General features: G+C 56.5%; 2 protein-coding genes across 9 annotated transcripts; one reads left to right on the top strand and one right to left on the bottom strand.

Moving 5' to 3' along the window:
- The first annotated feature begins 607 nt into the window (after positions 1-607).
- ACADVL (acyl-CoA dehydrogenase very long chain) lies at positions 608-5,853 on the top strand. 3 transcript variants are annotated; one of them, XR_013177845.1, is made up of 20 exons: positions 608-766; positions 838-913; positions 1,139-1,201; positions 1,285-1,357; positions 1,450-1,514; positions 1,592-1,762; positions 2,173-2,317; positions 2,557-2,686; positions 2,788-2,913; positions 3,272-3,470; positions 3,693-3,797; positions 4,230-4,316; positions 4,401-4,463; positions 4,554-4,655; positions 4,729-4,826; positions 4,908-4,980; positions 5,070-5,142; positions 5,225-5,297; positions 5,381-5,490; positions 5,569-5,691. XR_013177845.1 is itself a non-coding variant. In XM_077165734.1 (20 exons), exons 1-20 carry the CDS (start codon positions 705-707, stop codon positions 5,707-5,709), a joined length of 2,001 nt encoding a protein of 666 aa, XP_077021849.1. In that variant the 5' UTR covers positions 610-704; the 3' UTR covers positions 5,710-5,853. The 3 variants fall into 3 exon arrangements, 2 of the variants coding, with proteins under 2 accessions (XP_077021849.1, XP_077021850.1); XM_077165734.1 differs by having other exon boundaries at positions 610-766; positions 5,415-5,490; positions 5,569-5,853; XM_077165735.1 differs by having other exon boundaries at positions 611-766; positions 1,628-1,762; positions 5,415-5,490; positions 5,569-5,853.
- Positions 4,691-13,723, bottom strand: DVL2 (dishevelled segment polarity protein 2). 6 transcript variants are annotated; one of them, XM_077165733.1, is made up of 16 exons: positions 13,306-13,723; positions 10,962-11,031; positions 10,525-10,673; positions 10,286-10,416; positions 10,051-10,186; positions 9,824-9,914; positions 9,627-9,696; positions 9,405-9,544; positions 9,240-9,316; positions 8,592-8,659; positions 8,285-8,413; positions 8,035-8,166; positions 7,728-7,907; positions 7,090-7,308; positions 6,869-6,964; positions 4,691-6,201 (listed from the first exon to the last, which is right to left on the bottom strand). In XM_077165733.1, exons 1-16 carry the CDS (start codon positions 13,497-13,499, stop codon positions 6,182-6,184), a joined length of 1,902 nt encoding a protein of 633 aa, XP_077021848.1. In that variant the 5' UTR covers positions 13,500-13,723; the 3' UTR covers positions 4,691-6,181. The 6 variants fall into 6 exon arrangements, with proteins under 6 accessions (XP_077021848.1, XP_077021847.1, XP_077021844.1 ...); XM_077165732.1 differs by having other exon boundaries at positions 4,694-6,964; positions 10,286-10,377; XM_077165729.1 differs by having other exon boundaries at positions 4,694-6,964; positions 10,298-10,416.
- Positions 13,724-13,906: the final 183 nt, after the last annotated feature.

Consider the following 13,906-nt stretch of genomic DNA (forward strand, 5'->3'; position numbering starts at 1 on the left):
AGAAAAATCCATCTGCCCAGAGGTCTAGCCTGGACCCAATGATCCTGGAAGGAGCAGAGGGCAAAAAGAGATGGATGACCAGGAAGGCCTTAGAGGCCATAGGGGGAGGCAGTGAACACAGGGTGCTGGAGTGCCATCTATTGTGAAATTTTCGGTGCTTCGAGTGTCACTTCCTACGTCTCAAGAGGATAGTTTGAGACCCCACCCAACCATTCCCTTCCCTTTGGTTGTGGTTGAAATTGATGGATTTCTTTCGGGGCTGAAAAGTCATCTTTCCATGTGTCTGCCTCTAGAGTTCACCTTACACTTCTGTCTTTCAATTTCTCCCTTCTAATGCTACGTGGGAAGTCCTCCCTTCAGTCTACCTTCAATCCCTCTGGCTGCAGTCGCCTCAGCTCCTCCCTCTTCCGTCCCATCCTATCTCATCATCCCTCCCGAGGAGGGCTAGCCTCTCATTTGGACAGGCTGGATAAGGGAGTTTGAAGGGACAAATGACGCTTGGAGATCACTCCAGGTCAACCAGGATGCAGGGCCTGGGGGCGCTCCGGGACTACGACTCCCGGCATGCCCGGCGCCGGGAAGCCCCGCCCGCCCGCCTCCCGGTGCATTGTGGAGGATGCGTCAAGTGGAAGGGACCCGGCTGCGGGAGGCGGGGCGAAAGCGTTAGGTCAGCTCCAGGCAGCCGGGGCCTCAGCAGCGCGGAGATGCAGGGGGCAAGGATAGCCCCAAGCGTGGGGCGGCAGCTACTCCTGTTAGGAGGCGGCAGGTATGTGTATGACAGCAGGGGACGGGGAGCGGGGGGGCCCAGGGGCGGGCCTGAACTCCCATTTCCCTCAGCTCGCGGTGCAGCGCGCTCCTGGGGCAGCCCAAACCGGGCCCTGCCCTCCGACCCTACGCCAGTGGAGCCACCCAGGTGAGAGACGACGGACGTGGGAGAGAGGTGTGGGAGTCGGGATTCGCCTCGGGGCCCCACGGTCAGTAGGGCTCACCCTTTATGCCCCAGACACCTGTTCTGCAGGCTGGCACCGGAAGTAGGGGAAAGGGCAGGAGATGGAACTAGGGGAAAGGTGACCGGATCTGCCCTCCTTGACACACCGGAAGCCCCTTCCCCGACCTCGCTAACCATTCCTTTTCCCAGGCGGTTCTGGATAAGTCAGATTCCCTTCCTGAGGTACCCACCAAAGAGAAACAACTCCACACGGTATGTGTTCCAAGGCCCGTGGGAACTGAGTTGGGAAAGAGCCGTCCCACACAATTTCCTGAAACTCTCTTTTCCCTGAACAGGAATCTAAGTCCTTTGCTGTGGGGATGTTTAAGGGCCATCTCACCACGGACCAAGTGTTCCCATACCCATCTGGTAAGGGAATGGCTATTCAGAGGTGGGGAGGGGTAGGGCATTCCCCTGACAGCCCTGTCTTACCTGCATTTCCTCTTCCTGCCCTTACACAGTGCTCACTGAGGAGCAGACACAGTTTCTCAAGGAGCTTGTGGGGCCAGTGTCCCGCTTCTTCCAAGTAAGGAATGACTGAAGCTGAGGGATGGAGGGCTTAGACCCTAGGGTGTTGGGGGGCAGGGCTAAGGAATTTAAAAGGAGTCTGGATGTGGGATCCGGAGACTTCTTTCCCAGGAGGTGAATGATCCAGCCAAGAATGACGCTCTGGAGCAGGTGGAGGAGACTACTTTGCAGGGCCTTAAGGAGCTGGGGGCCTTTGGTCTGCAAGTGCCCAGTGAGTTGGGCGGTGTGGGCCTCTGCAATACCCAGGTGAGGAGAGCCCCCGAGTCACTTTCCAAACCACTCCAGCTTGGCAGTCAGCCCCTTCTTCACCTCTAGGGTTCATTCCTGACCAGACTACTGCCCCGGGAGCCTGTGGGATGCTGACTCTCCCCACCGTGCACACACATCCTCAAACTTAACACACTGACTACAGGTGCCCTTGCCTGCAGCCACAGACCCTACCCTGGTTTCCGAGTTTAAGTGAATCTGTCAGGTGGGACCACTTGGCAAAAGGAGAGCAGGAAGTCCCCCTCCCACCAAGACTGGGGTGGACACAGTGCCCTCTGTTGTGCCCTTCTCACAGTTGACCTTGCTCTCTGCATTGGCTCTGTGGGGATGGCCCAGGTTGGGCCCCACCCCAGCCCCACACCTGCCTACCCTCCCACCCACCCCCACAGTACGCGCGCCTAGTGGAGATTGTGGGAATGCATGACCTCGGCGTGGGCATCACTCTGGGGGCCCATCAGAGCATCGGTTTCAAAGGCATCCTGCTCTTTGGCACAAAGGCCCAGAAAGAAAAATACCTCCCCAAACTGGCATCTGGTGAGGCAGTCCTGGGAGACCCGGGGGCTTGGGGGTGTCCTGGGTTTGGCACCAGTTAGGCCGGCGGGTGCTGAGATTACTGGCAAAGCTGGGGACCTAAGTTGCAGGAGAGTCTGGGGTAACGAAAGGAAACTGAATATTGCCCAAGGCATTAAGGGAGACCAGTAGGAGGGGCTGGGGGACACTGAGGGGACTTCACTACCCATGATGACCCTCAGTAAATCTCTCTCCCCAACTAGGGGAGACTATCGCTGCTTTCTGCCTCACTGAGCCCTCAAGTGGATCAGATGCTGCCTCCATCCGAACCTCAGCTGTGCCAAGCCCCTGTGGAAAATACTATACCCTCAATGGAAGCAAGATTTGGATCAGGCAATCTTCCTCCCATTTCTCTCCTCTCCACCCCTCCCTGATTTCAGACCCCATAGCTCTCAATTAGCCTCACCCTGACTGCCCTCCTCATCCTTCCACAGCAACGGGGGTCTAGCCGAAATCTTCACCGTTTTTGCCAAAACACCAATTACAGATGCATCCACAGGGACCACAAAAGAGAAGATCACAGCTTTTGTGGTGGAGAGGAGCTTTGGGGGCATTACCCAGTGAGTGGATTTGGGAAGAGGTAGGGCGTGGAGGGAGGGTCCTGCTGCACTCCAGGGCTGATGACTGTTGTGTCACCCTGGGGATGTGTGCAGAAACCAAAGCAGCTTCCCTGTGGGACAAATACGTATGTAGTTGACCAAAAGCCTTGGCTCCTGGCAACCAGGGGGCCAAACACATGATGGCAGAATGCAGCCAAGCTCTGCAGCCCTTTGGGCATGTGCAGAACTATCGTTTATACCCTCTTACAGCGTGGGAACTGCGGGTCCTCCTAGGTTCAGAAGGAATGAGGGGGGCAGTTTTTTCCCTGGTGGCAATTTATGGGACACACCCCTGCTTTCTGGCCCTGACTTGTCACAGCGGGCCCCCTGAAAAGAAGATGGGCATCAAGGCCTCAAACACGGCAGAGGTGTACTTTGATGGCGTCCGGGTGCCGGCAGAGAATGTGCTGGGTGAGGTGGGGGGCGGCTTCAAGGTCGCCATGCACATTCTCAACAATGGAAGGTTTGGCATGGCCGCAGCTCTCGCCGGCACCATGAAGGGCATCATTGCCAAGGCGGTGAGTATGCCTGCCATCCCTCATCAGGCTGAGTCTGAGTCACAAGATCACCCTCCCTGTCTTTCCCTCCCCCACAGGCTGCCCTTGACCTGCTAGCTTAGTTCTCGGTCCTGTGTGGAATGACCCTTGGCTATGGCCAAAGCCCAGCCCCCCAGCCCCAGCTTAGGTCTTCTCCTGGGGAGACTGCAGAACCCCTCCTGGGATATATGCATCCTCTTTCAGGTGGATCATGCTACTAATCGGACCCAATTTGGGGAGAAAATTCACAACTTTGGCCTGATCCAAGAGAAGTTGGCCCGCATGGCTATGCTACAGTATGTGACTGAGGTAAGGTCCCTGTCACCCTCTTCCTGAAGCCCAATAGCCTTTTGCCCGTCGATGGGACTACAACCCCCAGCAGCACCTGGGGCAGTGGGTCTCCAGCTTTACACCAATGCCCTAGGGGATGCGGGGAGGCATAGTCAGCTCAGCTTCTGCAGAACAGAGATGGGTGCTATCGTGCTGAAGGGCTTCCTAGCAGTACCCGCAGTCAATTCTGCCCCCAACCCTCACCTCTTCACCCCTTTCAGGAAGCAAAATGCCTGGAAGCTCCTGATAAACTTCTTCAAGGGAACAAATAGTTAGATGTGCCTGATACATAGGAGGTGAATAAGAATATGGGGCCCAGTGAAACTGGGTCATATCTAGGCCACCAGGTTGAGTCTGATATAGCCTTTTTTGATTTTCTTTCTTTCCCGCATCCCACCATTACAACCTCAGTCCATGGCTTACATGGTAAGTGCCAACATGGACCAGGGATCCAAGGACTTCCAGATAGAAGCTGCCATCAGCAAAATCTTTGGCTCGGTGAGGTTCCAGGGGATGCTGGGAAGGAGGGTCCAGTTTGGGAACCTGGCTGGAAAACCATCTCATCTGGTTCTTTATCCCTAGGAGGCAGCCTGGGAGGTGACCGATGAGTGCATCCAGATCATGGGGGGCATGGGGTTCATGAAGGTATGGGGTGGTCCTCTGCCCCAGGTGGGCTGGAGTTGGGGAGAGGTACCCTTCAGCAGGGGCCTTAGCATCTGTCTTCCATGGTGGTAGGAGCCTGGGGTGGAGCGCGTGCTCCGTGATCTTCGCATCTTCCGGATCTTTGAAGGGACGAATGACATTCTCCGGCTGTTTGTGGCTTTGCAAGGCTGTATAGTAAGAAGAAGAAGTTGGGGGAGGAGGTGGGGAGCCCAGTGAGCCCTGATTATTAGACCCTCCTCCCCCACAGGACAAAGGAAAAGAACTCTCTGGGCTTGGCAATGCTCTAAAGAATCCTTTTGGGAATGCAGGCCTCCTGCTGGGAGAGGCAGGCAAGCAGCTGAGGCGGTAAGCTGAGGGGCAGGGGCTCGGGCCAGGGGAGGGTGGAGTGTACATGACAACTAACCAGTCATCCTCCCCTCCTCTCAGGCGGGCAGGGCTGGGCAGTGGCCTGAGCCTCAGTGGAATCATCCACCAGGACTTGAGTCACAGCGGCAAGCTGGTAAATGGTCAAAGGTGGGGACCAGCCTGAGTCCAGGGCTGATGGGCAGAGCGCCCTCTGAGTCCTGTGCACCCTCCCAATCTCTTCAGGCAGTGCAGGCTCTGGAGCAGTTTGCCACAGTGGTGGAGGCCAAGCTGATAAAACATAAAAAAGACATTGTCAGTGAGTAAGCTCTACCGCAAGTCCCACCTCCCTCCCTGCTTTCCCTCAGAGTAACATTTCTACCTTTCCATCTACCTGACAGATGAACAGTTTCTGCTGCAGCGCCTGGCAGATGGTGCCATTGACCTCTATGCCATGGTGGTGGTTCTCTCCAGGTGAGGGGACAGTGGGGGCTGGGAGGGCTGAGCTCCAGGAGGTTCTAGTGGGAAGGGGATCCTGGGCCAGGATCTCAGTACAGATTTCTCCCCGGGCCCCCTACCACTTCCCACCAGAGCCTCAAGAGCCCTGAGTGAGGGCCACCCCACAGCCCAGCATGAGAAACTGCTCTGTGACAGCTGGTGTATTGAGGTGAGACTTGGGGTCACCAAGTGCAGGGGAGGAGTGGTTCGAGGCTCAGGCCTAACCTCTCCTTCCCTTTCTCCACAGGCTGCAGCCCGGATCCGGGAGAACATGGCTGCGCTACACTCTGACCCTCAGCAGCAGCAGCTCTTCCGCAACTTCAAAAGTATCTCCCAGGCCTTGGTGGAGCGTGGTGGGGTGGTCACCAACAACCCTCTTGGCTTCTGAACATGCCCACCCAGGAGAGACACGTGCCTTCTCTCAAGACCCAGGGCCTGGGTCTGCCTTGAAGGGGGCCTTGAGCTCCCAGGACGTGCCTGCTCTCAGAGGGAGCACTTGCTGCCTTACAAATAATAAAGTTACTAAGAAGCATGCTTTGCTGTCTTTTCTCACGACTTTGCCTCAGCTACCTGCCTCCCTCCCAAAGAAAGGAGCCAGAGGAGGTCAGGATTTTGCCTCTATTGCTTTATTTGGTGTTTTATACAAATGACTAAAATAAATAGAGTAACAAAGGCAGCTACACGAGCCCCCACATACCACATCCCCGGATGCCCTGGACTGCGGTCTGGGTGACCAGCCCTTTCCTCCTCCCAGGGTACCATGACCACCCCCTTCCCTGCACAGGGCAGAGCTGACGGGCGACTGGGCTAGGAGGTCACATTTTGGGGTTTTAAGAAGGGGCCCAAGAGATGGGGATTCTTCATATAAAAGAGGAAATATCTATAAAAAAATCAGAAAGTGTAAAAAAAAATGTCTATTTTAACACCCGCCCCCCCCAAAGACTTGTAAAAAACAATAAAGCTAAAAATATCCAAAAGTCCCTTGCAGACCCCCGAGGCATGGGGAAGGAACCAGGCACTGCTGGTGAAAGTCACAGTGGCAACCACCTCCCGGCCAGCAGCAGCCAAAAGCTGACCCCAGGCACAGGGAGAGTAACAAGTCCATGATGGACAAGTAACCCAAGAGTGGGGTAGGAGCACCAAGCAAAGAGTGGACAGGCCAAGGGTGGAGACCCAACATGGCCCCACTGGGCACTACATGACATCTACAAAGAACTCACTGGGGTTCCCCATAGCCATGTGGAAGCTTTGGCGACTGGCTGTCAACTCTGGGGGTACGGAGCCCAGGTCTCTAACTGGAGGGGCCCCCGGAGGCTGCACGGCTGGGGGTACAGGAGGTGGGGGTGGGGGCATCATGACCACCATCATGGGGTTATAGGGCAGGGCCATGCCAGGGGGTGGTCCATAGGGATGGAGCCCTGGGTGGGCTCGGAGATTGGGAGCACCTGCTGATGAGCCCCTGGATGGGGGAGGGCCCCCATCACCAGTCCCTCCGGGTTCCCCACCCCGCCGAAGGCTGCTGCCCCGGCTGGAGGGCTCAGACTCACTGCCGCTGCCAGACTTGGACTCAGGGGCCCGCTCGTCAGGCCTCCCTGCACGCCCTGCCCCCCCATCGCTTCGTGTCGACCCACTGCTCCGGCTCCCTGTTGGGGGTAGAGATGGGAGCAACTTAGCCCCAGCCAGGAACCCTGGGCTCCCCAGCCCCTGTGCCATCTTCCTCACACTGGCTTCCCCTCCCAGGCCACACTGAGATGCAGGGTTGACTTACCCTCACTGTGTTGGCTGCTGGCACTGCCTCCACCATAGGTGTAGGAGGAGAGCTCATGGTAAGGAGGGGGCTGGGGGCTGTAGGGGTGCGGGGCTGGGTACTGGTAGGAGAAGGTGGGCAGCAGGGGCCAGGGAGTGGCCCCAGGCAAAGGAGCCAGGGTGTCCTGGTCTGAAGCCCCACTGGAGCCATCATTGTCATTCAAAGACAGGTTGACCAAGTCTAGAAAGCAAGAGAAGAGAATAGGAAGTTGCTGCTTCCAGAGGCCAGGCCCCCAAGATTTAGAATGAAGAGGAACTGGGAACCATTTCCCTAGTACCACCTGTGAGGTGGGGATCAAACTGGGGATTACAAGGGCACCTGACAGAAAATTCCCCACCCATCCCTGCCATCATGGCAGGGCCAAGGCCAGGGCTTGTGACTCAGAAAATGGTGCCCTTTCTTCCAGCGGACACAGTGTGCCCCCAAAACCCGGCCACAGAGTGCAGCGGACTTCAGCACCACTAGCCGCCTTGGCCGATCACCCAGCCCAGGGCCCAGACTGCTCACGGTACACTGTGGCCTCTGCTGCAGTTTCTGGGTGAGGTCTGGGGTGGGAGAGACGTGGCCAGGCCGCCATAGCCTCCCCAGGGGGGACTCACAGCTCTCACAGCCACCGCTGAGGTCTCCGAAGACATAATAGCACTGCTCCGAGAAGGTGATCTTGTTGACGGTGTGCCGGATGAGCCCCGCTTTGAGCAGCCCGCTGGCGTACTTGCGGGCCTCCCGCCGCTCCGGGAAGCCCTCCACGTGGTGGTAGAGCCAGTCAACCACATCCGAGCCTGGAGTCCGTACCAAATGGGAAAGGCCTCAGGCTCCCCCGACTCTTGTACCCCACCCCTCCCCGGGTCTTTCTCAGCCCTGGGCTCCACCCCCTTCCCAGGCCACCCACCCAGGGCCCAGCCATACCTAGGAAGGCATTAGGGATGGTGATTTTGAGCCACATGCGGTCTCGAACTTCTAGGCCAGACTCGGGAGCTGCCATGGCCTTGGTCACTGATGCCATGTCGGTATGGATAGAGAGTCCCCTGCCCTCACAGCCTGACAGAAGGGACAATGGGACATCAGAGGCAGTGCCTATTCCCACAGGGGTGGTGGGGGGTAGGGGGAAAGCAGGCCTTCCGGAGAGGGCTGGTATGGGGTGGCACTGGGGACTCACCGTCAGGCAGAGAAGATCCAGACGTGATGGTGCTCATGGACGAGGAGCCCGGGTAGGCTGGGAAGGTGCCCGTCAGCGCGGCGGAATGGGAGACCCAGGCGGCAGGGTCAATGGGCTGGATGGGCTCGTCTGGGACAGGGAAGGCCAACAGCATGGTCACTTCCCAGTTCCAGGAAGCCAGCCCTGTCCTTCCCTGGCTCAGACTCCCACCCACCTCAGCCTTGACCTTCCTCTACCCATCCCCACCCCACTCCCAAGCCTCCCAGTGCCCCTCTCCACTCTGGGCCCCTCCCTGGGCAGCACTCACTTCGGGGGAGAGTGAAATAGGCCTGGGGAGAGGGATCCCAACACTTGGCCACAGTCAGCACGATGGGACTGTTGGGAAGAGAAGGCCAGTGAATCGGGGGTGGCGGGAGCTCAGGATGGGGGAGGCCTGGAATACAGATGGGTTGGGGGAGGGAGCGAGAGAGAACAGAACACCTAGCCTGGCTCCACAGCGTAGACGACTCAGTGACATGGGCAACTCTGAAGCCCATACTGCTGAGTGACATGAGTACAGGTGGAAGATTCCATTCAGAGACGGGGCAAGAGCAGGCTGTTCAAGGACACATGCCTGGTGGCAAACTACCAAGCCAAGCAAACAGTTTCTTTGTTCAGAGAAGACTGAAGAAGTCAGGAGAACGGTTTCCCTTGGGGCAACGGGACAGCAGGGAAGGCCCTGGGGCGAGGGGCTTCTGGGATCTGGGTAATCTCCTAGTTCACAGTCCAACAGGCGGTGATATAGGTATTCGCTCTAGGTTCCTTACGCTCTACTTTCTTGTATTCGTTACGCTTCATGTTTTTGTTTAACGTGCTTTATAGGAGCGTTCCCAGGCGTGGTTTTCTGAGTTACAATGCAAAGGTGAAAGGGACCATGAAAGAGGACTGAGGGCCCGAGCCTGGCTCCGAGGCTCACCCGGGTTTGTGCACAATGTCCCTCAGCACCCGCACTGCGTCATCGTTGCTCATGTTCTCGAAGTTCATGTCGTTCACCTGGCGAGGAGGGGCAGGGGGTCAGACAGGGCGGGGGAGGCGGAGCCCCTGCCCCGGGTGGCGCTGGCGGTGCCCTGTCCCAGCACACCTGCAAGAGCATGTCCCCAGGCTCGATGCGCCCATCGGCCGCCACAGCCCCACCCTTCATGATGGAGCCAATGTAGATGCCGCCGTCACCCCGCTCGTTGCTCTGGCCCACGATGGAGATGCCCAGGAAATTGTACTTCTCTATGGAGGGAATCCATGTGACAAGGGCAGGGGAGGGGTCACCAGGTCCTTCCCAGCCCCAAGCCCCAGGCTCCCTCCATACCCATGTTGAGTGTGACCGTGATGATGTTGAGAGACATTGTGGAATCAGTGACGCTGCTGAAGGACGAGGTCTGCAGTGGAGAAAAGCGGAAGGAGTGGAATTCCCTTCAACAACCCCGGAGGATTCTCACTGTCTGCACCCCAGTACCCCCCAAGCCAAGACCCATGTCCCCAGCTTCCCCGTGGGGACCCCCTCACCCTTTCCAGGCGGGGCGGCCGCTGTTTCCTCCGCCGACGATGGCGTTTGAGGAGGCGGGAGGCGCTGCTCTGCTCCGTGGAGCTGCTGAACCTGCCAAGGGGTTGGGAAGGACAGTGCTTGCAGGAGGAAGAGGTCCCGGGAAGAAGGAGAGGATTAACAGGAAGGAGGGAGGGGAGGAAGGAGGAGGGGGGCTGGGAGTCCTGGGGAGAGAGCTGAGGAGCCGTACCGGCTCATGGTGTCATCCTCGTCTGAGTCCCCCAGGCTGGTGCTCTCCAGCTCACTGGTCATTAGGGTGGAGGAGCTCTCATATCCAGCCAGATGGCGCTCCAGCCTCGAGGGGGCGCTGGGCCTGTGGCCCCCACCTGAGGATGAAGAGGAACCTCAAGAGCCGGGCTTCAGGCTCTGAACACCACCAAGGCTCGGGTCTGGCACCCCCCCCCCCCCGTCCCAGCCCCCCTCACCGCTGTGCTCACTGCTGTCTCTCCGGCGAGGTCGCTCGCGCCTCAGGGACACTACTGACTCCGTCTCTGTCTCAGGGTCCAGATTTTCCCGGCTGCTGGATACATTAGGGCTAGAGGGGCAAAGATGGTTTCTCCCCCGCATCAGGGAGACAGGGCTCCAAATCCTCAGTTTCCCCTCCCAAGGGCCTTAGGCTCCCTCCTCACCTTCCTCCCCAGACTCAAGAATCCCCAGGACTCACTGGAAGGATGGAGGCCTGGAGTCACCAATGCCGCTGGTCCTCTCTGGTGGCAAAGGGGGTAATGGTGGTGGTGGAGGCACCTGTTCTGCCCGAGGCTCGTGGGCTGGTGGGGGAGCCATCTCTGGTTGGGGGTTATCTGATGACACTAGCTAAAAGGGTGCAAATAACAAAACGGGCTCAATTGGGAGGCAGGGCATGAGTGCTACGAGTAAGGGAGAGGTTTAGAGAGTCTGAGAGACTGAGAGAGCCTAGAGAAGCGCCCAGAAAGCAGCAGCAAGCAGTAGAGGCTCTAGAGGAAGAAGGCTGAGGGGATCCAGACCCCAAATGGGCAGGAAAGCAGAAAGTCAGGGCCTCCACGACCGAACAGAGGGCTACAGATGCTGGGGGGAGCTGGGCAATGTGGAAGGGCCTGGGCCCTTACAGTCAGGGCCCCTTACCCAGGAGACCACCCTTCCATTGAAGCAGGGAAGGCGGGCATTGTCATCTGAAATTTCTTCCTTCACCACCCTGCAAAGAGATAAGATAAAGGTCAATGAGGCTGGGCAATTTTCCCCCAGCTCCCATCCACATTTCAAAGTTTCTGCATCCTCCCAACCTTCCAGCAGCTCAGGGATGTTGACTTTCTCTCCTTATCCAAGTCGTATTCTTTTACTCTGCAACACCTCCCTCTTGCCCTGAGAAGGCTCTAAACTCAATTAATTCCCTTTCCTTATTTTAACTTCTCTCCCCAGCTCATCCTTGGGGGCTCAATGCTACTGCAAAGATTTCCTTGAGTCTGATTCAAATCTCTCAGTCCAATTGAAAAAACCACCCTCCCATGGCCACCCCAGGAGCCCAACATATCCAACCTTACCAGCCTTGCTGGTGACCTCATCCCACCCCCATTTCTCTTCCTCACACACCTACCCTAAAGGCTTTGGGCTTCATCTCTCTAATCATGCTCCCCTTTATTTTTCTTTAACTAATCTTCCAGAGATCTATCCAAACGTGCTGCTTTGCTAGGTGAAAATAGCCATTAGTCCAAAGAACAGCACTTCGCCGTTAGGCTGAGCGGTCCCACAGCAAAGGAGCCCATCCTCCCATTCCCATGTGCCTCACGTGGCACAGAACTCTGCAGAAAGCAATCTGCTCAAAAGGGAAGCCCAGGCCTACGGGTCATCTCTCCACTGGGTTCCTTATGGTAGACTGGACTTGGCCCTTCTTGTCAAGCACCACATCAAATGAGGAATGCCCTTCCTGTTGGACACCAGGCCCTGACCACACAAGCTGGTATCCAACGCTTAGGAAGCGTTAGCAAATATTTGACTGAATGAATAAATAAATGAACTATGAGACTCTGGTTTCTCTATTTCCTCTCATACACACATTCTCACACCCAAATTGGGACATCCTGTTGATTAATCCTTTAGCCTAATATGGGTTCTGAGAGCTTGGATATATGCCAACTTAATCCATTTGCTACCAGCATGACCTGTTCTGTATCAACACAGCCAGTTACTACTAATCTCAGTGTAATGTAGTTTCCGTCCCCAAATCGCAGTCTCAGGACAGCCCAGTGACTCCAAGACAAGTTATTCTGTATCACTATAACCTAGTCTAGGACTAGTCAACCTTGATACAAATAATGATAATTACTAATCACTGAGAATTTACGTGTGCCATGAACTTCCACTAAGCATTTTATTCAGAGATTATCTTCATTTCACAGTTATGCACATCAAAGTCCCAGAAAGTTAAATATGTTGCCCAAGATTACAGTGCTGACACATAAAAGAACATTGATTTAACTCCAAGGGAACTCTCCAGACAGCACTGCTCTCCCAGTGTCAGTCAGCCCTTCTAGGTAGAACACAGTCATAATTCTTCAAGAACTCAGGCTATCCCAACTTAATCTAGCCTGCCTCCAGAAGCACTGAGACTGAGTGCCCCTGAGGGATTGTCCCAAAGGCTATATAAAAACATAAGGGCTTGCTCTGCATTACAAACAGCCTAGGGTTAGCCCAGGATAGTCCAGAAGGTCCCAAATTACTCCAGCAAAGCCCACTGTAATCTCACACAGCCTAGAACACCCCCCACCTGCAGCTGTCTACAACAGTATAGACTGAGATATCCCCATACAGCCGTCTGTACTAGTATAGACCCTAACTGCCCCAGCTGCCCCAGTATCAAGTATTCTAATAAAACCACGGCGGCCCCAAAACAAACCAGGATCAACCATACAAGTCTGTCTAACCCAGGAGAGACCAGAATAGACCACGTTTCTCCAGAACAGCCTAATCTACTCCACGACAGCCTGGAACATCCCAAAACCGCACTGTCTGCATTAGTAGAACCTAGACTGTCCCCCCAAACTATCTCATTATAGGCCCGAAATGTCCCAAATTGCCTCATGATAGCCCAATCTATCTCAAGAGATCCCTGTATACTCAGGGTGCTACAAGACTGCTCAGAAGGTACTCAACTACCAAAGGACAGATCCATCTAGTTCAGGACAGTCTACCCCCCAAATAAGCCCGTGTGCCCCGCTCTAGTTCAGTATAGCCTAATCTTCTCTAATCTGGTTTAGTACAGCCCAGTCTGCCCTTCTACAGCTAGCTCCGTGTGCCTCCATTCGCCGAAGCATAACCTTGTCCGTTCCGGGAGAGTCAATCTACCCAGCCTAGAACAGTCTGCTCCACGAAGCCCAGAAAATCCCAGTATGGTTCAGAACAGATCTGTGTCCCTCAATATTGCTCAATCCACTCCAGCCCCCATCGGTCCTAGTCTAGGCCTCGCGCTCACCCGAAATCTTGATCCATAGACTTGAAAAAGTACTTAGCGCCCGCGGGCCGCTGCAGAACGCTCTTGAAATCGCCCAGGGTGATGCGCTCGGCGGGGACAGGGATCTTCACCAGGTAGGGAGTCTCTTCCTCATCCAAATGGTAAATCACCTTCGTCTCTCCGACACCACCAACCCCCGCACCGCTGCCCGCCATGGTCTCGTCCGCGCGCTCCCGGGCTCCGCCGCCCACCCACCCGGGCTGCTCGCCCACGCCGCGCCTGCGCACACCCGCACACCAAAACGCGACAGCGGACAAGGCCGGCAGCGTCCGAGAAGTGCGGGAGAGAAGATAGCGGGTGGCGGGGGCGGGCCGGGCGTGGGGCACTACCCAGAGCCGCAGACTTCGCCGCCGACGCCGCGAGCAGACACCGCTGCCCCGCCCACCTCTCCCTGTGTCACGTGACCCACACCCGGCCTGCCTCGCGCTCCCCGCTGTCCCTCCGTCACGTGACTTGTCCCGATCACGTGACCTCCTTGATTCCTCCTAGCGCCCCCGCCACATGAGCGCTGCCTTCAGCAACGGTCTCCCAACCCTCAACAGCCCCACCCGAAAATGTGTCC

This window comes from Tamandua tetradactyla, chromosome 6, assembly GCF_023851605.1.
Source record: "Tamandua tetradactyla isolate mTamTet1 chromosome 6, mTamTet1.pri, whole genome shotgun sequence".
Taxonomy (NCBI): Eukaryota; Metazoa; Chordata; class Mammalia; order Pilosa; family Myrmecophagidae; genus Tamandua; species Tamandua tetradactyla.